General features: G+C 50.7%; 1 protein-coding gene across 8 annotated transcripts in view; it reads left to right on the top strand.

Moving 5' to 3' along the window:
- The window catches only part of Trappc10 (trafficking protein particle complex subunit 10), a 76,152-nt gene that overhangs the window by 30,072 nt on the left and 19,101 nt on the right, over positions 1–26,979 (top strand). For all 8 annotated transcript variants that reach the window (XM_063224596.1, XM_063224600.1, XM_063224594.1 and 5 more), the window contains 8 exons: positions 674–870; positions 7,241–7,436; positions 10,323–10,434; positions 12,729–12,976; positions 23,722–23,868; positions 24,415–24,529; positions 25,108–25,184; positions 25,888–25,979. In XM_063224596.1, coding sequence (XP_063080666.1) covers positions 674–870; positions 7,241–7,436; positions 10,323–10,434; positions 12,729–12,976; positions 23,722–23,868; positions 24,415–24,529; positions 25,108–25,184; positions 25,888–25,979 — 1,184 coding nt within the window. The remainder of the gene's footprint in view (positions 1–673; positions 871–7,240; positions 7,437–10,322; positions 10,435–12,728; positions 12,977–23,721; positions 23,869–24,414; positions 24,530–25,107; positions 25,185–25,887; positions 25,980–26,979) is intronic.

The following is a 26,979-nucleotide window of genomic DNA, read 5'->3' as shown; positions in this document are numbered from 1 at the left end:
CTACAGAAGGGATTTATAGTGCATGAGGACAGTTACAAAGTTACAGGGCCGGGAATATAACTCAGCAGGTAAAAGGTCCTGTGTTCATTTCCCAGCCCTAAAAAAGAAAAAAGAAAAGATGCAGTTACAGTTAATAGGGAGAATACCCATATCCCCGGGCCTCACTGCAGGTGATCTGAGCTGGCCTGTTGCTTTACTGCAGAGGGACACTGTTTCGGACAGGCTGGTGTTGGGGACGAAAGGAGAGGGGACTGACTGGAGGAACAGCCTAGCTCTGAAGACTGCGAGTTGGGAAGTGTGTGGGAGCTGAGTTGCAGGTGGCCTCCCTCGGCTCTCCCTGGAAGCTGCTGTGCTTCTGATGGGGCCTGCAAGGGCCTCAGGGTCACAGTAGGTTCTGGTGCTCTAGAGAGCCAAGGCCTATGGGCAGCACCGAGAGCTGGCCCTGGGTTCCACTGCGTGGCCACAGAGGCACTATGGAGTATCAATCCTGCCCTGCTGCATGGACAGTGCCGCTTCGGCGACCTTCCCAGTGCTCAGAGCCCCAGGGTGCTGCCTCTGGGGAGAGCCGTGTGCCCTACCATTTACCATCATCGAATGCATTGCACCATGTAACCATGTATGTGCCCTGTAGGCACTGAGGGGCGTGTGTTCACAGTGATTTGTTTATTTTTAGGATACAGAAGTGTACAAAGCCACGGTAAAGGATGACCTCACCAAGTGGCAGAACGTTCTGAAAGCTCATGGCTCTGTGGACTGGTTGATAGTAGTAGTTGAAAATGATGCCAAGAAAAAAAATAAAACCAACATCCTTCCCCGAACTTCCATTGTGGATAAAATACGAAATGACTTTTGTAATAAGCAGAGTGACAGGTAAGTGCACCTTCTGGCATGTCCACTGGTTGCTGTCAGACCCGTGCAGGTCACTGACTTCCTGGGCCTGTGGAGGGCAGGGCCCTGTCCCTGGAGTTTTGGTTTGGTCAGCATGTGTGAGGACAGGGGAGGATCTTGGGCCAGGGACCCTGAGGAGACCACACAGCGCCTGTGTCTGGAGTCAGCCCTGGGAACCCTGCAGTGCTGGCCGGGGGTGGCTTGCTTAGCTTCTGCTGCTGAGCGGGACCCTGCTGTATGGCTGGTGTGGCACTGTGTGGGGGCACCTGTGTGAGCAGACCCTGCTCACCTGCTGTGCCTGCTCTCTTCCTTTCTGCTGTCCCCAGACAGCCATGGTGCTGAGACCCCGGCCTGCAGGCTGCTGCTTGCCCTCTCCCAGGGCCCTAATCCCCCATCATGCAGCAGGGGCTCCAGTGCTGTGAGATGCAATAGGAGGAGCCAGCCTGGAGTGCCACAGCCAGGGCCCACAGCTTTCTCATTATATGACAGTTCCGATGTCATTGTCACCCCAGATGTCCAACAGGTCTTCGAGCAGAGCCCAGGGAGGGTCCTTTACCTGCTCCATACAGTCCTGGGCACATGGTGCTGTTCAAACTGGCTTCATGGATCCTGGCATACCCGAGAGAAATTTCATGCAGTTGGACTTGTGACAGTTTTCCTTCACATGGCGCTTCGTAAACTAGCCAATCAGAAGCAATCAGTGTGACACATGAACGAGGAGATGCTGCAAACCTGAGCGTTCTTCCCCTGGCGCAGCTCAGGCGTGCTCGTGATTCCATTCTGAGTGAGGAGCACACAGTCTCCACCAGGAGGCAGCAGGGGTGGTGCACACAGGGCTGCAAAGGCGGGCGGCTTGCAGGGCTCAGGGCGAGGCAGAAGCAAAAGCAGTGCTGGGCAGGGCTGTGCGCGGGAGTGCGGCTTCTGAGGTGTGCTGCTGTGGACATCCAGGGGACATCCAGGGAGCAGCGATGGTTATCTCGTAGTGCTTCCTTTGAAGTCAGATTAATTTGTTTCTAATTGACAGAGGTATGTTTCTGTTGAGCCTGTGGAAACTAACAGGGCTTTCAAAGCTGTTCTTTATGCTTAAATTCAACATTCTAAAGTTTTAACATTTCATTTTTGGTAGGTTAAACGTGCCATGTACCATTTTGATCTTCGTTAATTTGTAAACCTTTATTTTTTTTTAAACAAATCTCTTTTTTTTTTTTAACATAGAAAGTTGGGTCAGGTTCTAATTTGAATGTAGTATACTTGGTTAGAACTGTTGTTTCATTACATAATGTAATTTCTGGTCTTTGAAAATATGGGAACAAATGGCCCTAAAGTGTTTTTCTGAGCTTTGTATGTGCTTAATTTTTTATTGTGTTAAGTGTTCTGTGTAGAATTTTTAAAGAAAAGTAGTGAGCAGAGAGGAAGTGTATGTTACCTAAGCATCGCATTGTTTTTCCCACTCTCTTTCATCATGCATCGCAGGCACGTGTGTGTCACCCCAATACCGTCCTGGGTGGAAAAGGTGTCTGGATAGTGAATGATTTCTCTACCATCACTGAGTGAGTGGAATATTCCAGTGCTTTAATGCACTACAGCTTCTTCCTGTAGTCCTCTGCAGGGTTGGCAGGTGGTTGCTTACCTCTTGTGAGCAGCAGTATCATGAACATCTTTGTAGCACAGGTGTTGTGAACACCTGAGCACTGCCTTAGGAAAAAATTCCTCAAGAAAATTGCTCAGTACCGGGTTTTGTGCATTGTCAGGCTTCTGACAGTGCCGGAGTGTGTTTGGCCCCTCGCTCCTCCCCACAGATCTGGTCTCCTGTTCTTAGTTAACCATCATGGTGACCATGTGCTGTGAGTTTCTGAAGCATGACTTTCAGTAAAAATGGATGACAGCCCAGAGGTGGTAGAAGTTGAAGGGCTGACAGAGGGTGGGATATAGTGAACATGTACGTCTGATTGGTAAACACTGGGTCCCTGGGGGAGCAGTGATCTTGGTTCCTGGCATGGCAGTTTCCTTCTCTGTCTCTATAGGATGCAGAGAATTCGTGTCTTCTCAGCAGTAGTGATGCTGATTATAACCCATGAGAGTGCTGTAGGGAAGGATTCTGGAGCCTGCAGACCCCAGCAGCTCAGAGAGCCAACGTTTCCCTGATGTCCTTGGGCACCTGCCTGTTGGGGAAGAGTCCAAAATGGAGCACCAGGATGGATGGTTTTGTTTCCTTCTTGGTTGTGACGGTCTGCACGGTAGTCTGTGTCAGTGTGCTGTCACAGTTTTTGTTGTTGTTGTTGTTGTTTTTTAAAGACAGAGGCTCACTGTCCAGGCTGCCCTTGAACTCAGTGTCTAGCCTGGGCTGGTCTTGAACTTGCGCGTCTCCTGCCTCAGCCTCCTGAGGGCTGGGATGACAGCCTGTGCCACTTTCTGTCTGCTGATGTGCTGGCTTGGATTTAGCTGACTCTCCATAGTGGGCGTGCTGGAACTCATTTTCCTGTTTCTTTTTTTTTTTTTTTTTTAATCTTTTTTTTTTATTTTATTTAAGGAGAAAAGAAAAAAAAGCAGAGAAAGGGTACAAGTTATACAGATTTACAGAAAAAAAATGAACAGTAGGAAATCACTAGTTAATGGATTACATATTGTCATCCTAGAAATAATTGTTCAAGACACAAAATTAAAGCTTATAAAGTGGACATTCCATCAATGATACTGCAAACAGTTCTGTTCAATGATCCAATAAAACTCTGTGATATCATTTTCTATCTTATACACTTAAATATACATGCAGTTATATAGTTTAGAGCACTTTCTTTTCCTCTCTTTTGTACCATGACTATTACACATTTTGGGTTTCATTGCTCCCACGGTTCTTATTACTTTTTTGGAAGAGAGTAAAACCAAATGTGACATAACAGAACAGAATCGATCAAGTCAAAAGGGTGGACATAATAGACAATGTAAAAACATGATACAAGGTGATCAACAATGGTTACCATAATGCCTCCCGCTATCTCTAATAGAATTGCCTATATCGTTAGTTATAATACAATTGAACAAAACAGTAAAGAATAAAAACAACAAAACCAAAACATTGGAGACATTGTAGGTCTTCAAAAGTAGATAAAAGTCAACGAGAATGGGCGTTATAATGAATCTCATTATCTTCTCAGCTGATGCCTAAACTTTCGAACCTGATACTATCCAGCAAAACAGAATAGGGGAACATCAGTTAAAAACCAGATGGTGAGAGTAATACAGGGCTTTAAATTGAGGTAATGGAAAGTCAAAGTGGGTTACTATAATATATCCTGCTATTTTTTTTCCTTTAATTAAAAGGATAAAGATAAAGTAAATAATGAAGTGGAGATTGAGATAAAAGAGGGCATAACAACGAAACAGGGCAGATCAATACATAACCATTTAAGCAGAATAGTGTTTCACCACCAGATAATCCCGACCCAAAAGTAGTTACCATATTGTCTCTTTCCTTGAAATCCTTGAGTACAACTTCGTATACTGTAGCATTAAGTATATCAAAACAATGTAAAACCATTTAAGAGAATGACAGCATTACAGAGTATTTAGAATCAACTAACAGAAAATGAACAATGGTTTCTGTATAATCTCCTTGTCTTTAAAAGGTTTTTGCTTATACTATTGTACATAACAAAATCCAATAAGATACAACCTATTTAGACCATTGGAAACAGAAGAACAAAAGCTAGATGAGACTTCAAAACAAGATGATACTAAATCAGTATTACCTATTAAGATGTCATTTTCTCCCAAATAGCTGTTCCTATCATCCAATCTTCTCTGCCTCATTTCTGTTGAGCTCTTTTTCTGTCAGTAGCTGTCAGTTTGTCTTCTTCATTTTGTTCTCTGCTCCATTCGTTATGGCCTCCCTGCCACTATTTCTGGGTTCTTTGTATTTTTCTTTTTTTAGAATATCCTGCAATACTCTCTGTAGAGTTGAATTGGTGGCCGCAAACTCTCCCAGTTCCTCTTTATCCTGGAAGCACATTGTTTTTCCATCAATTTCCAGGGACAGTTGTGCAGGATATCTCAATCTTGGCTGGAGATTATTATCTTTCAAAGCTTGAATTATTTCCCCCCATGCTCTTCGTGATTTGATGGTTTGTGCAGAGAAATCTGCTGTAATTCTGATGGGTGTTCCCTTGTAAGTGGTCTGTTTCTTGTCTCTGACAGCTTTTAATATTCTGTTCTTGTATTGAATTTCTGGAATTTTGATTATTATATGCCTGGGTGTTGCTCTGTTTGGGTTGTAGATAGCTGGGGTCCTGTATGCCTCATACATCTGAGTATCTTTACCTTTTGCTAAATTAGGAAAATTCTCCTGGATTATTTCTGTGAGTAGCTTTTGTAGTTCACTTGTTTGTGTCCCTACTTCTTCTTTTATGTTCTTAATCCTTAAGTTATGGCTCCTCTTATCATCTTCTTGTCTTTGTATTATTGCTGTTTGTTTCTTTGTTATTTTTAAGAAGTTTTTCATTTCATTCTCCCATATTACAAGTCTGCCCTCCAGTTCAGATAGTCTGTCCTTAGTTTCTTTCAAGCTGTTATGCCAGTCTTCGATAGACTTCTTAGTTTCTTGGTAGTCCCTTTGAACCTGCTTCACGTATTCTATGCTTTCTCTGTTTTCTCCATCAAACAATTCTCCCCTCTTTTTCTGTTCTTCCATTCCACCATCTGTTTTTTCTTGGGTGGTGCTTAGCATTTCTCTAACTATTCTGCATACTTCTAGCTTCAGGTCGTTGATAACTTCATTCCTGAATTGGTCTATGAGGCTCTCTATATGGCGCTTTATGTCTATTGGTGCGGTGTCCGCTATTGCCTGTTTCTCAGGATTGGGGGCCGAGGAGCCTTTCTTGTTGCTGCCTCTTCCCATATTCTCTGTTCCTTATATATTCAAGCTTATATAGGAGACCCAGCTTCTCTCCCTGTCAGCTACAGCCTGATCGAATTGCTCCGGTTAAGTGTTCCCACCCACCACAGCACACCAGGAAGTTGCAGATCAGGCAGCCTACTCGGGGGTGGCCCCTCCCGGCTCTGGGATCTGGGTTGGGCCAGCCCACCAGGTCCGCCAGCAACGTCACGCAGGCCAGGCACTTTTCACCAATCCCGCCCAAGAGGGGGATGTGTGGCTGGAGTCGCCACTGCGCCCTGCTCCCGCAGGACTGCCGGGGCCCAGAAAGTCCTCCGCTGGAGTCAAACTGTTGTAGAGTGTCAGTTTCTCTCACTCACCTCACCACAAGTCAGTGCACGCCTCCCTGCCCGTCCAGTTTTCGACTCCGTTCGCAGACTCCCGTTCACAGAGCTTCTGCACATCTCTCCTTGCCGAGCCGCTGTAGATGCAGTCGCCGGCCGCGCGGCGGGAAACCCAAATCGCGGCTTCCAATGGCGTGGGGTCCAGCCTCCACACCGAGGCTTTTCTGTTCCTGTTTTAGCACCAGGACTGCATTCCTAGTTGGTTTCTCTCAGCCCAGTTCGTTCCTGAGTCAGCAGAGCATATCTCCACCTGCTTATGTCTCCTTAGTCCACACCATTCCTGGCTTCTGAGCCGAGTCTTTCAGAGAGCCTCTGGTAGTTGCTGTTATCTGTCCGCCATGTTCTCCCGGAAGTGTCATTTTCCTGTTTCTAGGTAGTGTGCACTGAGGAGAGATGTCGAAGCTCATGGTGTCAAAATTTCAAAACCATTTCTGCCGCAGACAGCTCAGCAGCATAAGTGTGTGTCTGACAGGCATGAAGTCATGAGATCAATCCCCCATACCAAAATAATTCTGAGTTCGGATTTATTGTTTTCCTTCTCAGTTACTATTTCCAAGGCTAAAGAAAGGTACCATTTCCACCCAGTGGGCAATATACCGCTATTCCTAACCATGAGAACTTTTCTTAGCGCGATGATCTGGTGCCTTCACCCCAAGGAGGGGCACTCCAGGGTCCTCTGTGCAGTTGTGTGGTCCCAGAGCGAGCAGATGACTCCTTGCACAGGTGACAGCTGAGTGAGCAGGCGTGTATCCGAGGGTGCAAGAGGGCTCAAGGTGTCAGCGGCCCAGTTTGGGTAGGAGGGATTCAGGCCACATGCCAGGCCTGGACCAAGGTCATCCTGTGCCAGGTTGAGAGATGTACATTTCATCTGGGCAGTGGGAGGAGCTGGTAGAGATTCTGAGGGCAGACCTGAGCCCTTGGGGCCCTGAACTCCTGTCCCCTCTCTAGGCTGCTCTGCAGCAGACCCCCTGGAACCCTTGCAATGCTTGCTGCCCGGGCTTGACCCTGCGTGGGGTCTGGGCAGTAACAAGGTGGCACTGTGTCTGGGGGCTTCAGACAGGCCTTCATGTCTTTGCAGGTGTGTCGTGCTCTCTGATCCCTTGAAGGACTCTTCCCGAACTCAGGAATCCTGGAATGCCTTCCTGACCAAACTCAGGACGTTGCTTCTTATGTCTTTCACCAAAAACCTAGGCAAGTTTGAGGACGACATGCGAACCTTGAGGGAGAAGAGGACGGAGCCGGGCTGGAGCTTCTGTGACTACTTCATGGTCCAGGTACCTGGCTGGTGGCACCTCCTGCTGTCTGAGAAGGCGCTCCCCAGGGTTCTCACAACAAGTTTCCTAGACGCTGAAGTGGCCAGAGCAGGCCTTTCCTTTCCCAGAGGGCGGTGGACAGTTCTGGCTCTGTCCACTGTGAATTCGGCAGAGGGGGCTGCAGCTGGGACACAGGTGTTTGTTCATGGCTTGCCTTGCCTGGGACTGAAGGATGGCTTGTGGGGACACAGCCTCCATGGTTCTGCATCATGACCTGGGCTCCTGTGTGAGATTGTGTTAAGCTGGTGGTTTACTGCAATTCACCAAAAGTTTAAGTCGTTTTAAAAAATGTAATTTTATTTAACTCTTTCCCTTCTAAGATGAAAAGTCTTAAAAGAACAGAGGGATGGGCAGTGGTCAATCGGAGGTATGGATACCCCTGAATACTCAGACAGGAGCACTCTTCGCAGGATCTCTTGTCCTTATTTTCCATCTCTTGATGGAGAAGGCACAATTTCATACCCAGATAGCAGTTGTGTGTTAATTCTGAAGAAATAATGCACTTTTAATAAATCAAAGAACCATTCTGATGAGAGCTTGATTTCCTACTCTGAGGCTCTCTGGGACACTTGGACTCTGGCATGTGTCCTCACACTGCGTGTGTTAACAAGCCTTCGGATTGTGCATGATAAGCCTTTCTGATGGCCCAGGCTCCTTGCTCTTAAGTTATCAGGCTTAGTCTGTGATTATAGACAAAGGCAGAGGCTAAAGGAAACCAGGACACAGGGTGTCATTGTGAACTGTGGCGAGATGGGTAGACAGACAGGCAGATTCATGGTATGCTGAGGATGGACAGGAGTGTGGATGTGTGCATGGGGTCAGTGTGTTTTGCTGCCCTGCCCTGTCCTCTGCTGGCCAGAAGCAAGGGCATTGTGGGAGCAAGGGGTGTGTCTAGTGCTAACGGGACCGGAGCTGCTTGGAGGATGGTCGCCGACAGGACTGGGGTAGCTGACATGCAGAGTGGGCTTGATTCCCTGTAGGACCAGGAAGCGAGGAGGGTCCCAGAGGTCATGGGTCTGAGGACACAAGCTCTGTCCAGAGGAGTCTGCTGGGGGTGGGGCCAAATGGGTCCCACAGGACAGGTGTCACCCAGGCCGAGGCTAACGTCCTTGCTTCTGTGTGATGGAAATAGGCAGTTGTTTTAAAAAGGTCAGTGGAGGAAGTTCAGCTCTCGCACTAGCATTCCAGTGAGTAAACTGTGCCCTTTGGGTAACGGCACGGGAGGAGCTTTGGTGGCAGGCGCTCTGCAGCCCCACCGTCTGTCCATGTGACAAGGCAGTTGGGCATGCTGAGAGAGACGTGTCTGAAAAGCGTACAAAGAGTACCAGGTGAGCCTAAAGGAGGGCCCTGGGCAAGGCAGCACAGCACTCCACAGAGAGGCACATGGTGTGAAGGAAGGGGAAGGCGAGGGGACTGTCCCAGGTGGCAAGAGGTCAGGGACAGCAGCTGGGTCCATGTAGGTCATGGGGAAGAGACCAGCAGTTAGCGGGAAAACTCAGCACATTCCAGTAAGGACTGTCTAAGAAGCTGTGCTGCCATCTTGATGGAGGTGTACAGGTTAGCGGTACAAGAGGCTGAGCAGGACTGGATGGAATACTTTGGGCGGCATCTCTAAGTCTAAATTCATTTTTGACCCATGCTGCAACATGGATGGGATTCGAGGACATTGTGCTTAGTGAGAGGACAGACACTGTGGTTCCCTGGGCATGATTGGTGTCCTGTGGCCGCTCACCACCCACTGACCTCTGCGTAGACAGGACCTCAGGTCCAGATAAGGAGGCGGCCAAGGAGCTGAGGTATAGGCTGTCCCATGAGCCAGCTGTAGCCAGAAAAGCGGGTGTCCTGATTTGGACAGCAAGTACCGCCCAGGCATTCAGAGTCTCACGTGGTCTGCGCACACATAGGGTGGCTGCAGATTGCAGTGTCTGCAATGGCTTGGACTTTGCATGCATGTGTGGCATGCCAGCTTTAGTGCAGTGGTGGAAATACGAAAAGAAACCACCATGACCATCTCAGTCAGCAAACGTTGAGCCTCTAAATGTGCCGGGAACTACTGGGTACTGGAGCAACAACTAGGTGAGCCTGTGTGGACCGTGACACGCCATGGGCATGGCGATACGGAGCACTGAGCAGGGTGGCAGGAGGGAGTCATGCTGGCACAGGTGCTGAGAGAGGCCTGTCAGCCAGTAATGGCAGTGGCCTATGGGGGAGGAAGAGTAGAGAGGAACCCCCAGCCAGTGGGAGGGTGGTGTGGCTGGCTGGTGTGAGGAGGGTGAGCCCTTGGTGGTGGTTGAGTGAGGTCCAGGGACAGTGGGAAGGGTAGGAAGGCAGGACAGGAGGGCTTGGAGGACCTGACTTCCTTGAATGCTTGGGGTTTAGCTCTCTCAGGGATGGGGGAGCTCGAGTAGAGTAGTCAGGGGGCCCTGAGCCAGGGCGGGGTGCAGCCTTGGGTGTCCACTGGGCATCCTGGTGAGGATGGGGCCCCACATGGTTCTGCACTTGGGAGTCTTCCTGCACAGGCAGTGTACCAGGCTGTGCCTGGGTAGGGTCACAACAGGGAATGGCAAGCATGAGTCCCTGGTCCAGGCACTGAGCTTCAGGGTCTTGAGCAGAGACCAGCAACAGAACTGGCAGGAAAGGCCTGGGCGAGACACGGCCCCTGAGTCCCTGAGTCCCGCGCCGGTGGCAGCTCACATGTCACATGAGTCTTTCCCCACTTCCTCCTGGCCTTCCCTCCGTGTGTCAGATGGGGCTGTGTGCAGTGGCTGAGCTCCTCCCGGTGCTGTGTACTTGCACCCCGGGCTGCATTGGCCTCCGAGCGCTGACCCAAGTTCTTTGGGTGAACAGGAGGAGCTCGCCTTTGTCTTCGAGATGCTGCAGCAGTTCGAGGATGCCCTGGTGCAGTATGACGAGCTGGACGCCCTGTTCTCGCAGTACGTCGTCAACTTCGGGGCTGGGGGTGAGTAGCTGCCCCGGGGACATCTTCCCCTGAGGGTTGTTACGAGTGCACTCTGGATAGTGGGCTCTAAGACTCCTATGGGAAATGAATGGGAGTTAAGAATCTGTCACTTTAGCCTTTCGTAGAAGCTCAAGGAACAGAAGCCCTTAAAAAGCTGTTTTCACACCTGAGCAACAGACGGACTCAGTGAGAGGCTGCCTCACAATAAGAAAGGGGCTGGGGCTGCAGCTCGGTGCATCCACTCCCCCAGGACCACACACGCACACACCCACACACGCATGCATGCCCACCCACAGCCGTTGCAGGTATGCAGCGTCACTTGTGGCTCGGTGGTGGCAGAGCAGCCTGTGCCCCGTTAGGATGTCTGCTGCCCACAGAGCTTGTGAAGGGTTTCATGTGATCTATTGTAGGGGTTTTGTCAGTCTTGTGAATTTTTAAACAGTATCTTAAGTTTTTCTTTTTCTTTTAAACTGACAAAATTAGCAAGTGAAACTATATACAAAGAAAATGATTGCGTACTGCTTTTTGTAGATGTTTGATAGAAATGAGATCATGTTTTCTGGCTTCTTTGTTAGTCCAGCCTTCTTGGACTTTCTCCAAGGTGCCAGGCCAGCTCTGAGGTGTTCTGGTAGCGGACCTGAGTTTATCCAGTGTCCCCTGCAGTGAGACAGTGGGGTTGCTTTCCACTCCTGACCTCCACGCAGGGCTGCACACCGAGTCACCGTGTGTGGAGGAAGGAGTGGTTCCAGGAGCCTGTGGGATGACCATCTACAGGGCAGTGGCTTGCCCCATGCTGCCTGTGCTAAGGGAGCTTGGAGGGGACTAACCCACTTCAGGCCATGCTTTGGGACCCTCTAGTTGGACATGCCACTGTGCTGACACCAGCGGAAACATACAGCAAAGCCTTGTGTTCACCAGGCTTACAAGTCAGGTTGTATAAGGCAGAGCCATACCATAAGCGTGTGTCTTTTAAATATCACCCGTGTCTTAGTTTTCTTGTGATTTTTCTTCTTCAATTTAAAAATAAATCTGGGGCATCTTAAGATCCAAAAGTGAGCCTGGACCAAGGACTGCAGCTGAGGGTAAAATTGCTTCACCGTGTTCTTGCTGGGCCACCGACCCCACAGCTGCAGGCCTGGTGAGGTTCTGGAACAGTAGGAGCAGAGCAGACCCCTTCCTCTGGGGCATAGGTGAGGGGAGTAAACACACGGCCCTGCTGATGGAAACAGGGCAGGCATGAATTCAGACAGCAGCTCCATGGGGCGGCTCCCTCCTGAGACCCCAGCTGCTCTGGAGGCTGAGGCAGGAGAATCACAGGGCAGTGGGGATGGCTGTTTGTCATGGCACATTGGGCATGGTGATGGGCATGTCTAGAAGCTGACTGAGGGACCATCCCTTCGGAGCTTGCTCAGGCATGCCTGAGCATTCCTAGGTGGGGTGCTTGGTGCCGAGGGTCCATATGCGACAGTTGGTGTCTACAGCAGGAGCAAACTGGCCACAGCACCATTTTTAGAAGTGGGGAAAATAAGTTTCACAACTTCTTTCATAAAGGGTAAATAACTTTTGTAGATTCTTTGAGTCATTCAAAATTTTTGTGTTACAAGAGCACTTAGCTGCATCCCAGTCTTTTCCTTCCCTTTCTCCTTCCTTTTCCAGACAGGATTTGGGTAAATTGCCCACTGGTCTTGTCTCCATTGCAGTCCTTCTGCCTCAGCCTCCCGAGCGCTAGGATTAGGCATGTGCCATGTGCACTTGGCTGAGACTGTATTTGAGTCTGAGAGCTCTGACAATGAGGATTTCCCCTCCTCTTGCTGGCCTGTCCTCTGGCGCTCCACTCAGGTGGTATGGTTTAGTTAGGGACATGAGGAGGGACAGTCCAGAGAGAGGGATGCAGGAGGACATGTGTGCCTGCCCTGGTGGTTGAGGAGCAGGCAGCCTCCAGCCCCAGGGGCCAATACGGCAGCCACCACGTTCTGGCCCTGGGCCCCTTCAGCCTGATGGAGCCTGAGGTGTCCCCAGCCCACCGTCCCTGGGTGGCTGCCTGACTCAGCCTCCATCTCAGTGCCCTTGGGCGTGGTAAGACAGTGTCCACTGCTGGGCCTGAGGGGCTGTCCTACTGGAAGCGTGCACTTGTGAGACTCAGATGTGATCTTAGTGCAGTGGCTCCTGCCTAACCCCAATGGGCTAGGCCTGAGCAGAGACGCTGCCTGCTGTCCCACGGGGTCCCGGTCCCGAGCAGGACCTCTGTGGATGAGGTGCCTGTGCCATCGCCTTTCATGTGTGTGTTTGTTTAGATGGTGCCAATTGGCTGACTTTTTTCTGCCAGCCAGTGAAGAGCTGGAATGGCCTGGTGCTCCGCAAGCCCATAGACATGGAGAAGCGGGAGCTGGTCCAGAGGCGGGAGGCCACCCTGCTTGACCTGCGCAGCTACCTGTTCTCGCGCCAGTGCACCCTGCTCCTGTTCCTGCAGCGGCCATGGGAGGTGGCGCAGCGTGCCCTGGAGCTGCTGCACAGCTGCGTGCAGGAGCTGCGGCTCCTGGAGGTGAGTGGGTCCCTCTCCTGGCAGTGCCCGCCATATCTGGCGGACTGGGCAGGAGGAGGGCTGCCCCTTCTGAGTGTCCCTGGCCTCTAGTTTGTTTCCATGGCTACTTCCTTTTTGTTGACTGACTGTTCAGAAGCAGTGTCTGCTCTTGAGAGGCTGAGGCTCAGTGGCCTCGTGGGTCTTCAGGGGCAATGCTGGTTTACACGGGGAGGCCCTCCCTGTGGGAGCTTGGCCATAAAAGACACTGTGCCAGGCCAGTGTGCTGTAGGTGTGGTTCCAGGGCAGCTTCCCTGATAGCGCACCTGTGTGTGGACACCGGCAGCAGCGTGGATGATGGTGGCAAGCTACGCCCTGGCTATGGGGGCCACAGAGCTCAGTGTGGATGTGAGTGTAAAAGAAGCCAGCGCGGGAGAGTGCAGTGCTGAGCCACTGTCTCCGGAGTGAACTAGTTGTCTTCCCAGATTCATTCCCAGCCAGTCTCCATGCTGCATGCCAGGCCGTCAGCTGCTTGGAGAGCCTTGTCTAGAAATAAGGCCTACTGAACCCTTTTACTGTCTGTAGGCCATGAGTTAACATGTTAGTGGGGGAAGGGGTTCAGTGGCCCCTTTACCCAGAAAGTCTCACATGGGCACTTTGGGATGCACATTCCACTGCTGTCCGGTCAGATCTACAGGCGGGCCGGGTGACTCCCAAAGGGAAGCAGCCTGTGCCAACCCCATCCTCACCATACCACCAGGGCTCCTAAGGGACGCAGTTATTGTCAGGCCCCTTTGTAACAGGCCATCGAGTAGCTAATTCTTAGGGTAGTAATTATGACATAGTAGGTATTTTTGTGTACCAAGTACTAAGTAACTGGCTAGTAGTTTGAAATAGTCATTAACTTGTGCCTGCCAGCTTGAACCACTGGTAGTATACACACGATGACTGCCCCATTGAGTGGCTTGTACCCTGGTGGTACAGACAGATCTAATCAGTTTTATTGGTCTTTTTACTGGTAAAATTAATAAAGCTGCTGATGAAACAATCACGTGTACACCGTTGGTGGTTCAAGCCATTTGGCAGCAGGACATACAAGTTACAGTCCCATCATGAACATGTTAAAGAGATGGGAACTGTGTCTTTTTAATCTACGTGAAGTGAGATTATTTTAGGTCTCTAAAGGAGAAATATTTATTTCTGCGTCTAGCATAATTGAGACCCAAAGTTAGGGATTTATAAAATTTTTTATAAAATTAACTTTCTTGCTGTAGAAATCTACTCAAGCAGATGAGGAAGATGCCTTGTATTCCCTGGAAACAGGGCTCCCGTGGGCACGAAGAGAGGCATGATGCTGAACATCTGCTGTGGCTGCTGACCCGTGGGTGGAGCTGTGAGCCAGCCGGGGTCAGTCATACTCAGAGAGCAAATGTGCCTGGAGATCCCACCTGAGTTAGAGACTTCCATGTCTTTACTGGATTGCAAAAAAAGTTCAGTGTGTGTGTGAGAGTCGGGGTGGTTCAGACTACATTTGCTCCAGGCCGAGCCTAGGCCTTATGAACAGCACCGTGGCCCATCTGGGCAATTCTGTGCGCTGAGTGCCAGGTCTTGGGTTTGCAGGCTGTGTGTGGGTGGTAGAAGGGCGGTGCTGGTGCTCCCGCTGCCTCACTGCGGCAGCTGTCTCACTTCCCGTGTGCAGCCTGCTGGGCCCCACCCTGTGCCTGTGCTGTGCTGTGCCACAGCGGCCTCAGGCCGGTGACTGCTGTGCACCAAGGAAAGTTTCCTCTGGAGGGTTTGGACCACTGTGAGCACGTGCTGTCCACTGCTGTCCTGGGCCCATTTCCACTAGTGTCAGTGCCTTCTTGTCCCCTTTGTCACGCTGTCTTGACCTTTACTTGGGCAGAGACTGTGCCCTGCTTGGGTCGTGGTTAGTGCCCTGCTTGGCACTTTCTAGTGGAACACAGTTGCATGTTGAGGTCCAGGTGAGATCACACCATCCACAGTCCACGTCCTCAGGCTCTGTCCTTTTCACGGCCTGTGGCCTGGACTCTGTCCCCAATGCTACTCACAGATGGGTGCTGCCTGGGTCACTTGTGCCAAGGCCTCCACAGTCCCTTTGACCCGCTGTGTGATCAGCACTACGTGAGTGCTGTTTATAGAGGAGTTTCCTCTCTGCAGACTTCCCAGTCCTGTCTGACTGCTAGGCTCTTATGTGAGACCCTGGCTCAGGAGGGCAGGCGAGCTCTGCCCCAGATCCTTACATCCAGCCTGCTCTGTTGTTTCTGCCTCGGGACTGGGAGCCACTTACTTTGCTCATTCAGCTCTCTTTTTCTCCATTCTTGGGGAGGCCAGCACCAGCTGTCATTTGGGTGGTGAGGACCTGGTGAGGTGACACGTGAAGAGTCCATGGCCTGATGGCTCTGTGCTCTGACCATGACCCCTCCAGCACTGCTCCCTCAGGGTCTGTTGTTAGGCTGTGGCCTTTTAAGGTAGAGTGGGGCCGCGGGTGGGGCCTCCTGGCCTAAGCATTTGTATTGTTTGGAAGCCTTTGCCCTCACAGCACTGTATCCCCATCCTTGGGTCCCATGAGGAAGTGTGTGCCAGCGGTGGTGCCAGCCAGAGTGCATCCCTGTGGGTCTTTCAAGTGCTCTCCGTTTGCTTTTGGGCCGTCCCCAGATTTGCACACAGGCAGACCTGCTTTCCTGCGTCCTCGGCGTGAGAGGAGCACAGTGTGCGTATGTGCAGAGCGCTACCAGAGGGTGCGTGAGAATGAAATGAGGCAGGTGTTTTCCAGAGGCCACTGTGTCTCAGTGACCACCGCGTCACTGCGTCCTCCGTGTTTTGAACTGTCTTCTTTCATGGCTGAGGTTCTGGTGCAGAGCAGACAGTGTGGCCAAGGGAGCCTCTCCTAACTGTGCTGGAGGAGTCAGCCAGGAGTGCGTAGGAGGTGCCGGCGTGGGTAGCTGGACAGCTGGTAGCTGAGGCCAGTGGTCAGCTTGGGCTAAACTGAGAGCAGACTGGGGCATGTAGTCACAGCCAGCTCTGGTCTTGGACCAGAAGAGGCAGGCAGGAGCACAGGGACACCTTGCTGGGTTCCTCTGCGGGGAGGGAGGAGGGCCCATCCTGTGATCTGGAGTAGGGAACCTGGGCTGGCCGGCAGCAGGTAAGTACAGAGCTGAGACTGAAGAGCAGTCGATGAGACTTCATGATTCCCTGGGAAGAGAGAACAAGCTGGACGAAGAAGACTGTCAGGAATCATCCGGGAGACATTTGCTTGCCTGCCAGACCCTGTGGTGAACATGAGTGTCGGGGAGAGGGTACAGGAAGGAAGAGAAACCCCCACAACCCCTGCATGGATCATGGTCAGCCCTCCATGCAGGCTGCTAGAGCACAGTGTGCCAGGCAGTGACGGAGTGGATGCTGGTGAAGGAGGGAGAGCAGCTGTGTAGCAGGCCAGGCCAGGCCGGCCAGTGAAGGTTGACAGAGTATCTGTTGGGTGCTTGGGAATGTGTTAAAAGTCTGTGTGAGCTAGTTTTAGAAGGTTGATTTCTTTCAGCAGATAGTTGCTGAGTGTCTGCTTTTCAGCAGGGAGCAGAGAAGCATTCCTGCCTCCAGGGAGATTGTCTTTCACTGAAGAAGCAGAGGAGGAGAGCTGCCCACCTAGATCTGGTCAGAGGGGACAATGGGAGAGTACATTGTGGCAGGGCTGATGCTTCTCAGGGCAGTGGGGACAGGACAGGCTGTGAGGCACCTGGCAGGAAGAGGGTGAAGGTTACATTTTATCCTGCAGTTGGTGGGACATCTCGAGAAGCTGAGACTGAGGCTGAGACGACCTGTCACAAGAGGTGTTAAGAGTGCCTTGGGAGCTGTGAGTATTGGATGGCAGTGAAAAGAAGTTTGGAGGTGTGTGTGTGTGTGTGTGTGTGTGTGTGTCTGTGTCTGAGCAAGGCTGTTGGATATGTAAGAGCTGGACTCTCAATTTACTTGGCTTAAGCACTGCCTAGGGGATTAACAAAGCATACTTTTGTGTGTTATGGAGGTGCAACTTTAGGTACTGTATCTTGAGATGTCCCTGGCTTCTCTCTGGTACTGTTCACCCCGCTCTGTTTTCCAGCCACCATGAAGTGAACAGCACTTCTCTGTTCCTCTGCCGTGATATTCCCCCCTTGGGCTATGAACTAAATCTCCTGAAATCATGAGCCAAATACGCTATTTTCTCCTTTAAATTGTGGGTATCAGATATTTGATTCCAGCAATAGAAAAGCTGACTGAGCACAGAAAATTAGTACTGGAGAGGTAGAATCCTGGCTGCCGTGACGGTACCTGATCAAGTGGCTCGGAAGCCTTTGGAACTGGCTTGGAAAAGTTTGGAGATGCTAGTTAGAGAAGTCCTAGAATACCTCAAACAGAGCCTGGTGCTGATTCCGTTGGAGCTCAGAAGACCAGAGTGCTTATAGGAATGTGGACAGTAAAGATCTGGCTCATAAGGCTTTAGCTTGGAGGATTTTGTTGGGAATCGAGCTAGAGTACAGTGGTACCTTGGTTCACAAACATTTTTGTTTGCAAACAGTTTGGTTCACAAACAGAAGTGTCTTGCAAAATTTTGTTTTTGGGGGCTGGGGATTTAGCTCAGCAGCATAAGCACCTGTCTTGGAAGCAGGCAGTCGTGAGTTTGATCCCTGGTACCAATAAAAAGGAAAAAGACCAAAAAAAATTTTTTTTTTGTTTTTATTGCAAACTTCATTGTCTGACAGACACAGCTTTAGCCCTCTTTCCACATAAACACGGTCAAGGCCATCTTTTCCAGAATGGTAGAACAAATTAAGATTGTGAACCAAGGTATCACTGTATATGTTTTATACTCTCACAAATAATTTATTTTCTACATTTTGCCCATGTCCTGCCACTTTTTGGAAACTCAGTTTTAAGGTAGTGAACTAATTGATCTGGTGGAAGATATTTTAAAGCACACCAGTGTTCAGACTATGGTTTAGTTACTGCTGGCTACTTTCAGCTAGATTTATACTAAGGATTTGGATTAAAAAGCAGACCCCTGCAAAAAAAAAAAAAAAAAAAAAAAAAAAAAAAAAAAAAAACAAAAAACACACAGCAGAAGTATTTGAAAAACTAAAGTATTTTCCCAAAAAGAGCCATGTGTAAAGTTGGAGCCAAAAGTAGTGTTTGTTGAATAAACTAGTTGAAGCCAAGTTCTTTGTACAGGGACAAATGGAAGATGCCTAGAGAGCATGTCAGGAGTCAGCAAACCCCTGTCGTTGCTGGTTGTATAGTGTGAAAGTATAAGGCTTCCATTTGGAAAGAGTCCCTGGCTCCTTGCTTCAGAAGGGCCACCTGGGGAATTAGTTACCCGAGGTTCATTTCACTGTATTGAGAGAGCGCTCCTGGCAGCTGTGGACCAAGGGCCAGGAGGCTGGTTGAGCCTCGATGTGGCCCATGTGATATTGGTTGTTTGGGCATGCAGGATGCACGTGCTGTGGGGCCAGGGAGGCTTCCACCCAGATTTTAGGGAGGCCTAGAAGGTATGAGCACCCTTGTGTTCTCAAGAGGGGGTGGGTGAAGCTGTGGCAGTGGGACAGAGGCCAGTAGGGACCCTAGCAGGTCAGCGTTGCCTGGACTATGGAACATCTACCAAGCAGAGCCACGGGCAGTGAGTGGAACTGTTGGAGGGAGAAGCATGTGGGCGGCAGCCAGTAGAACCACGGGGATGGGGCGCTCGCCCCCTCAGGAACTCACTTTTACCGCATGTGTCCCGCACCCCAGATAAGAACCTACAGGACTTCACGTTTGCCCTGCTGGGTTTCCGTCTTGCTTTGGTCCTATTCTTTTCCATCTCCCTATTCCTCCCTTTTGGAATGAGAGTATTTACTCTGAGTCAACGTACCTGCAGATTGGGTTTTTTTGTACTGAGGATTGAACTCACAACTTTGCTCTTGCCAGGCAGGCGTTTAGGCCAAATTCCCAGTCCAATTATTACTGAGCTAAATTCCCAGTCCAATTATTTTTTATTTTTACAGGGGTTCACAGTTAGTCTTAAAGGAAACTTTTTAGTTGTGCCAGCGCTGTTAATTGTGTTTAGTTTTATGCAGGGTAGTTCTGTCATGTTAGACCGAAGTACGGTCTTGTGTAGTCAGAGGCTCAGCAGGATTCAGGGAGATGTGTCTGGGTGTTCTGGGTGTCCAGTTAATAGAAAGCAGAATGTGCCAGTTAAGCTGGAGTGTCAACTCGATGGGCTGAGGGGATTAGTAAGACACACTTCGTGTGTCAGAGTGGGCCATGGGACATGACCTGGGTACTGTCTCTGGTTCTGGCCTTCCTTTCTGGGGCTACTCCCTGCTCTGCTTTCTGGGAACCACAAGTGAGCAGCTTTCCTTTGAAAATCCCCCCACCGTGATGCTCCTACCCTTTAGGGTCAGCTGTATGGTCCTAGTGATGGGAAAGCTGACCAATACTGAATAGTGGTTCTTTTTTTTTTTTTAGTACTGGGGATTGAACTCATGACTGCATGCTGGCAAGGTGGGCATTAAATCCCCACCCCCAATGCTGAGTAGATTTTAGGTGAATGGATTCAAGAATTTCTGCTATAGGTGCTGCTGAGCCTGCTGTGTACTCTTGTATGAAAAGTCCTAATTCTCCACCACAGACAGAAGTACTTCCAGCTGGGGTTTTTATCTGAAGCATGAAATTACAATGAAAAGAGAACTCTGGAAGGCAGCATGGGAGAGTAGCTTTGTGACCCTAAGGTGAACACATTTCCTAGGGTACAGCTGTCCTGTATCTGTACCCACAAACGTCCGTGAAGGCAGGCCACAGAGTGGGAAGGGATAGGCAGTGCGTGTAGCCAGTAGTACACCCTTATCTTGGATGTAAGAAGAGCTCCTGTGTGCACACAGACAGGTGAACAGATAGGCCAGTGGGCTGTCTAGGTCTCCAGTTGGTGCATGGGTAGGTGTTCCATCTACTCAGCCACAGAGAAACCCAAGCCAGAACCTCCTCCAAATGCCAGTGCTTGCCACTAGATGGCTGCAGTGAGCAGGCTGGGCAGGTGTTAGTGAGGGGAGACCAGAGCTTACCTGCTGACCACAGCTGTAGCCCTGTGTCAGAAAATTTTGTACCTGGCCGCCTCTGCTGAGGCAGAACGTGCCTGAACTCCTGCAGTGCGGTCCTGTTCCGGTGCACACAGACGTGTGTTCACACTACACAGCACAGGTGCAGGAGTGTGAGTGGGCACACGCCTTGTTACTCGGTGTGGGGAAAGCCCCTGTGTCCAGCACATGCAAGGGACGCTATTACCTGCATCATTACCAGAAGGGAACAGATGGTGGGGTGCGAGGCGTGTGCCTCGGAAGAAGCCAGACACCGAGAGCGCACACAGACGCAGGCGTGAGTTAGGCAGTCTGCTCTGCAGCGAGTTGTCCGCAGTGCATTGTGGAGGCGTGGTGATGACTGGGGCCCTGGGGACTGGGGTGTGGGGTGTAGGCCCAGAAAAGGGTGAAAATTTCCACTTAATTTTATCCTTTAAAATGGCAAATGACTCCTGGCGTTGCTGATACCATGGGAAGCAGGAGACAAAGACTTGAACAAAAGCTGCAGAGTATATATCAGGACATTGCTTGGACAGTCTGCTATTTGCAAGCGGTGGGAATACAGATGGCCAATGGCACCCTGTCTTGTTAGGGCAGTGGGAATTCTGAGCAGCAGTGAGACCTCCACCTGTCCCCGAGTGCAGTGACAGAGCTGAGATCCCAGCTAGGCGACACGAGCTTTTAGGGGAGTATGTGGGTCCTGGGTGCTGCCTTCCCCCAGGGCAGAGACTGGTCCTGTGCAGAGCGGAAGCCCTTGGGGCGGCCACATGTGTTGTGTGCCCCTCTGTGTTCAGGCCCTTAGCGCTGGCCTTGCTGTTTTAGGAGGCAGTGAATCTTCCAGGGACAGCTCCTTCCTGGCTGTGTGTCTGGGTGAGGGGTTAGCGTGAGGCTGCTGCGGCTCTGGGGGGGTGGGCATGCTTTTGGATCTCTGAAGGCTTCCCAGAGCTGGAGCAGCCGTGCAGACAGACACACTGAGAGTGGGTTAGCATTTGGACAGGGCTGGGGAACAGCTGTTCACAGAAGGGGCTTGTGGATGCTGCCGAGCCAGGACCGGAGCCACGAGTGTGATGCTCAGAGTCAGGCAGGCCAGAAAAGGAGCTGGTCAGTCGCTTATCTCTCTGGAAAGTACAAGAGCGCCTTCAAGGAAAGGCAAGCACTAATGCCTTGGGCAGTGTTTACACATGTAGGAATTTATCAAATGCTGAAGTTAGAATTTATGCCCCTTAAATCCCTCATATAACTTACTTTTCAGAGCAGTGCAAAGGTGTAACTCTGTTTTCAGTAAATTCGTTTCATTAAAATGTCTGAAGCCTTAGGTGACCCACTGCCCTGCAGCCCACCCCTGTGAGGCCCTGGAACTGGGGAGAAGTGGCAGGGTCCTCCAAGCCCTGGTGGGTTCTCTTGGGGTCTGTTGGGGGCCAGGCCACCACACAGTTCATCATAACCTAAGTGATGAGAGGTGAATGCCCCATGGTGCCATCGACACTTCTGGTGCCAACTCGTGTGTGTATCCTTTTGTCAGAGAACAGTGGCATCCGAGGGGTGACAGAAGCTGTAGGGCTCTCTGAAGACAGTCCCTGGGAGAGCTATAGGGAGGCAGGGCCATGCCAGTTCATGTGGGTGTGGAGCCTGCGTTCCCAGAGCAGGGCTTCCTGAGCTCTGGTTTTCAGTTCATAAATGAAGCCCAGGCTGTTCCTTGTGTGTCACTTGGGGCTGGAGTCACAGCGGCCAGTGGCTGCTGCTGATTTGGCAGTCTCGACCCCAGAAGGGCCACTGTGATGTGTCGCTCCACTTCCCAAATGCTACTTGCTCCTTGGAAGGATCCAGGTTGGCCCAGGAGGACTGTGGGTTTGGAGTGCGACTCTGCTGTGCAGGCTCTGATGGGGTGCTGCTGGGTGCTTTGTGGGTCCTGCCTGCACCCCAGAATCCCTTGGTGCTGGCCTGTACTCTGCCACTCTCTTGCCCTCCTGGATTTGTCTGAGTCAGGTGACTGTTAGCACAGGGTACTGTGTAGAGTCCAGCTCTGTGTGAGCCTTCTGTTGTCCCAGAAGGTCCTTTAGTCCCCGCCTGCACGGAGAGGGGTGGCACGCAGAGAAATGTCATGGAGAGGAGTGGCACGCAGAGGAGTGACATGGAGAGGAGTGGCATGGAGAAGAGTGGCACAGAGAAGAGTGGCACAGAGAAGAGTGGCACGCAGAGGTGTGGCATGCAGAGGAGTGACACAGAGAGGAGTGGCATGGAGAAGAATGGCATGCAGAGGAGTGGCACACAGAGGAGAGGCATGCAGAGGAAGGTCACGGAGAGGAGTGGCATGCAGAGGGGTGGCACGCAGAAGAGTAGCACGGAGAGGAGTGGCACGTTCACCAAGACCTCATAGGATCGCGGTCAAGGTGTCTCTGAAGAGCCCCTACCTGTGCTAGTTTGATGGACAAGGGCACTGCTGGCCAGAGGGCCATGCTGTCTGCATTTTTCTTCTGATAGTTTTTCAGCAGACATTTTTTATCATGTCTTTCAAAAGTTGGGCGGTTTTGCTCCCACAGGAACATTGAGGACACTCGAGTTCTCTCCAGTGGACTTTGGCCCTTTACTTCTGTTGGTGCTGAGGGTGTCTTGAGGAAGGCCTCCTGGGAGTCCACTGTGAGCACAAGGGGCCTTCACTTGTCCACCAATGCGGAGCCCCATTCCTGTTCCCACCTTGGCTTGTATCAAGTAGCATAGTTCACCAGAACCAAGATGCCAGCTTTGGGTGCAGCATGCAATCAGTGCCACCTAGAGAAAGTTGGCACTGCCACTTACTGTAGGAGTAGGTCGCTGTTGGTGGTAAGATGTGTTCCTGCTTCAAAAGTGGTAGAAGTGAACAGATACAGTTAGAGCACTCAGGTCAGTAGAGAGCTTTGTGACTTTTTTGTTTTTTAAATGAAAAGCAGAGTGGGGCGTGGTGGCGCACGCCTGTATTCCCTGCACTCAGGAGGCTGAGGCAGGAGGACCATAGCAAGTTTGTGGCCAGCCTGGGCTACAAGTGAGCTTAAGGCCAGCCTGAACTACATAGTGAGACCTTGTCTCACAAAGATGAGGGAAGGAAATCTGGGATATCCGCAGAGCTAGAAAGCATGTTCATGCTCTGTGTCCATCAGCAGCTGGGACACTTGGTGCATGGCCAAGTGGTTCCTGTCTCCCTGTCCACGCCCCTTGATGAATCCCCAGGCAAATCCCAGCTGCTGTGTTGCCTTTGCTGATGAGTACCGTAGTGCATGCCTGGGCAGCAGGAGTCTCTTTGGACCAGCGGTCACCCTGGCCAGATCCAGACCACCGTTGTTCCTCACTGCTGCGGAACGGCTACTTGCCTTCCTTCCCGCAGCGGGACACAGTCTGCCGCAGTGCATGTTCTGTACACGTGGAGATGTGAGCAGCGCCTGTGTGTGGCCCAGTGGGAGCTGGAGCCTTTACGGAGGCTGCTTTGTCTTAATCAGGGTCAGATTATGCGACCATAAGCTGTCTCTGCTGAGTCCTTTTCTCATCAAATTCTGAGTGTCAAAGACACCTTTGGATATAGGCCCTGGCTTCTTTCCTTGTGAGCTAGGTGATGGCTGCTCCTCCTGGCAGCCATGCAGCCTGGGCCCTGTCAGGGCCGAGCATTCTGTCCTCACTGCCTGTACTTGTGCCGTACAGGTCTCCGTCCCGCCGGGTGCACTGGACTGCTGGGTGTTTCTGAGCTGCCTGGAGGTGCTGCAGAGGATAGAAGGTTGCTGTGACCGGGCACAGATAGACTCCAACATCGCGCACATGGTGGGGCTGTGGAGCTATGCCACAGAGAAGGTACCGCTCCCTTGCCCAGTGCTTGCATGGTCCTCTCGGGTGCCTGCATGATAGGTGGCCTGGCGCCTGTGACCTTGCAGCATGTCTGGACACAGCCCTGGAGGCCACGGCTGCCGCTGTGTACCGTTCAAGGTACAAGCGGCTCTGTGCCAGGCCGGGTGGGCCAGCAGGACCAGCTGTGCTTGTGGGCCTGTGCCGTAGAGGCTGTAGGACTGGATTTGAAGTTTTGTATTTAAACTTATGAATTCTCTGCCAACTCTTAGGGTAGGGTAAACTCAATTTCAAAACAGGATAATACGAAATGAACAGTTAATATATTGTGTATTGTTGTCACCAAAGTAGTTGCTCAGGTTACAAGATGTAGGCATGCAAAATTAATCAACCAATCTAAGCACCAAGGGAAGGGATTGCCCCTCAGTGAACTAAAAGAGATAAGCAGTAAAGTTATGTTACCTATTTATGTGTGTTTGTGTATATTTCTCTATGTGTATGTATACTTGTGTATATGTTTATACGTATACAGAAGATTTGGGTTTATCTCCATAGCTGAAGTCTTTGGGCTACCTGTGTGGACTTGTATCAGAGAAAGGCCCTGACTCCGAAGACCTGAACAGGACGGTTGACCTTCTGGCGGGCCTGGGAGCGGAACGACCTGAAACAGGTACAGCTGCTGCTGCAGCCCACTGGGAGCTGGGCGGGGAAGGCCTCCTGCCCAGGAGACTTCGGGGGACTCGTCCTCATAGCACTGCCTGGACTGAGTGTTGCAGGAAGGTGTGGGAGTAACACGGTCTGTTGCAGTGTGTGTAATAATGGGTTTCTGAATAGTCTGGCCACAGTGGTCTGAGCAGAGGTGGTTCATGAAGGGTGTAGACTACTTCACAGACACATTACTGACACCGTTTCTGCTGGGGTGGCTGTGTTTGAAGTTCCCACACGTTTGCGATTGGAGCTGGGTGTAAGGGCATGCCTGTGACCCAGTAACCAAGGAGACTGAGGCAAGAAGCCCCAAGCTTGACCCCACCTGAGTAACTTAGCGAGACTCTGTCTCAAGATATGAAAAGAAAATTGTTTTTGAGAAGGACTGGGGATGCAGCTCAGTACAAAAGCCTGGGGTTCAGTCCCTACTACTGCATTAAAAACCAGCGCAGTTTTCGCCTGCAGCTTTGGAAGGTGGTGTGACCCCAGCTCGTGGCGCGTGTGTCGCCGGCGAGTAAGGACTCTTTTCTCTTTCTGTTAAAGCCAACGCAGCTCAGAGTCCTTACAAGAAACTCAAGGAGGCGCTGTCGTCAGTGGAAGCTTTTGAGAAGCACTACTTAGTAAGTGTGTGAGCCTGTCCAGCCCAGGGTGCAGCTCCGCCCTAGGAGGCTTTGCTGCTGGGCTGCCTTTGATGTGGGGCGTGCTGGTGCTTGAGACCTTCCCAGGCCCTTATTGGGTCCTTGCGTATGCCAGGGAACTGTGGACCAAGATAGGGTAGTTGTTCATGGACTGTTTATCTGTACCCATGCCACAGTTAGACATGAATACGTGTTTGAATACTTGTGAGTCCACGAACTAGAAATTGTGAGAGAGGAACATGAATAGGTTAATTTGTAAAAGAAAAGGGACTACGTGGTCTCATGCAGGCGCTGTGGTGCTCTATGTCAGCAGCTTCAGGTGAGCGTGATTTGCAGCGGCAGTGCGAGTCCAATCGTGAGTGGTTAATTCTCAGCAGCACTGAGCTGGGAGGTGGGGTCCCTGTCAGGCAGACAGTGCGGAAGATGTCTGAGCACCCACATGGGGAGGTGCCGTGCAGTGACATAATCTGTGCGGGCCCAGTTCAGGGATTTCTCCTGTGAACATGCTCCATATTGTGTGCCCAGATCACTGGCCAGTGGACAGACACACTGCAGAGAAACACCACAGAATCAGAGTCAAGTGAAGACTGTTGTGCTAATGGGGTCTTTCGCTTCATTTTCGGGTGAATAAGGTGTAGTGTTAAAGATCCAAGTGCATAACTCTGCCTTTCCCCGCTTTCCGCAGGATTTGTCCCAGGCTACCATTGAAATGTACACGAGTATTGGGAGGACCCGGTCCGCCAGATTGGTTGGAAAAGATCTGGCTGAGTTTCACATGTAATTGATCTTGAACTTTTCGTTGAGTCTTAAACATTCAATGCATATCTTGGGTGAAGTTGTATGTATGGAGTTAAAGTACACATAAGTTTGTGGACTGAAAAATACAGAATCTGAACTAGTCATGACTTTTTTTCATTTTTTCTGAAGTCCAAATGGAGAGTTTTCAGTTGTTACGTTGAATAACTAATATTGATCTTTGAAGTTTTCACGTTTAATTAATTAGTTTATTTCATTTTACACACATAAAATAATCCCATAATGAGGAAGGATTTAAGAACCTACTCCCAAGGGCGAGTTCAGCTGAATGAGTGTGTGCAGTCTCTCTGGTCTATGACACAGCTGTTGGCGGGGTGTGACCCTCAGGGTTAAGTGGGAAATGGCCATGTGTGCTGCATATGTGTGAAGGGGTGGCTGGTGGTGGTGGGGTGAGGGAACTGCGGGGAGGTGGTGGGTGGGGGTAGGAGGAAGAGGAGTAGATGGAGGGAACTGCTATAATGTGTGTCCAGGTAGTACACAGACTTTCTTGGAGTTTGATACCAGAGAAGAAGATCTAAAATCTAGCTTGATTTCGGTGTTTGGTAAAAATCAGCTATTGGGCCAGGGATACAGCCCAGTGGCACAGTGCCTGCTGAGCAAATGCAAAATCCTGAGTTCTACCCCTGCTACCAGCAGCAACAGCGAGTTAGCCCAGTGACAGGAGAGCTTGGCTGCAGAGTGCTCGCTGTTTCATATTTGTTTCCATTTTTTTAAAAAAGATATGTGTTCAAAATGAGATCTTAAAAGCTATAATGAAATAGTTTAAGTCGGTGGAGTCAGAATTTATCTGAAGGGACGTGGATTGCTGGGAAGAGTCCCTGCATCACCTAGGGACCATCTGCTTCTCTCATGGGTGTGGCTGGAGCTGAGGTGTCCTGCAGCGCCACCAGTCCCAGTGCCATGGGAGGCTGAGCACAGGCCGCCGTCCTGAGGAGAGCTTCTCTTGTCCTTGCTGTTGCCA

This window comes from Cavia porcellus, unplaced genomic scaffold (genome assembly GCF_034190915.1).
Source record: "Cavia porcellus strain 051 isolate PalLab524CR breed Dunkin Hartley unplaced genomic scaffold, mCavPor4.1 scaffold_15, whole genome shotgun sequence".
In the NCBI taxonomy this organism is placed as follows: Eukaryota; Metazoa; Chordata; class Mammalia; order Rodentia; family Caviidae; genus Cavia; species Cavia porcellus.
The sequence above is the reverse complement of the archived record's forward strand: the minus strand, read 5'-3'. Positions and strand labels throughout refer to the sequence as shown.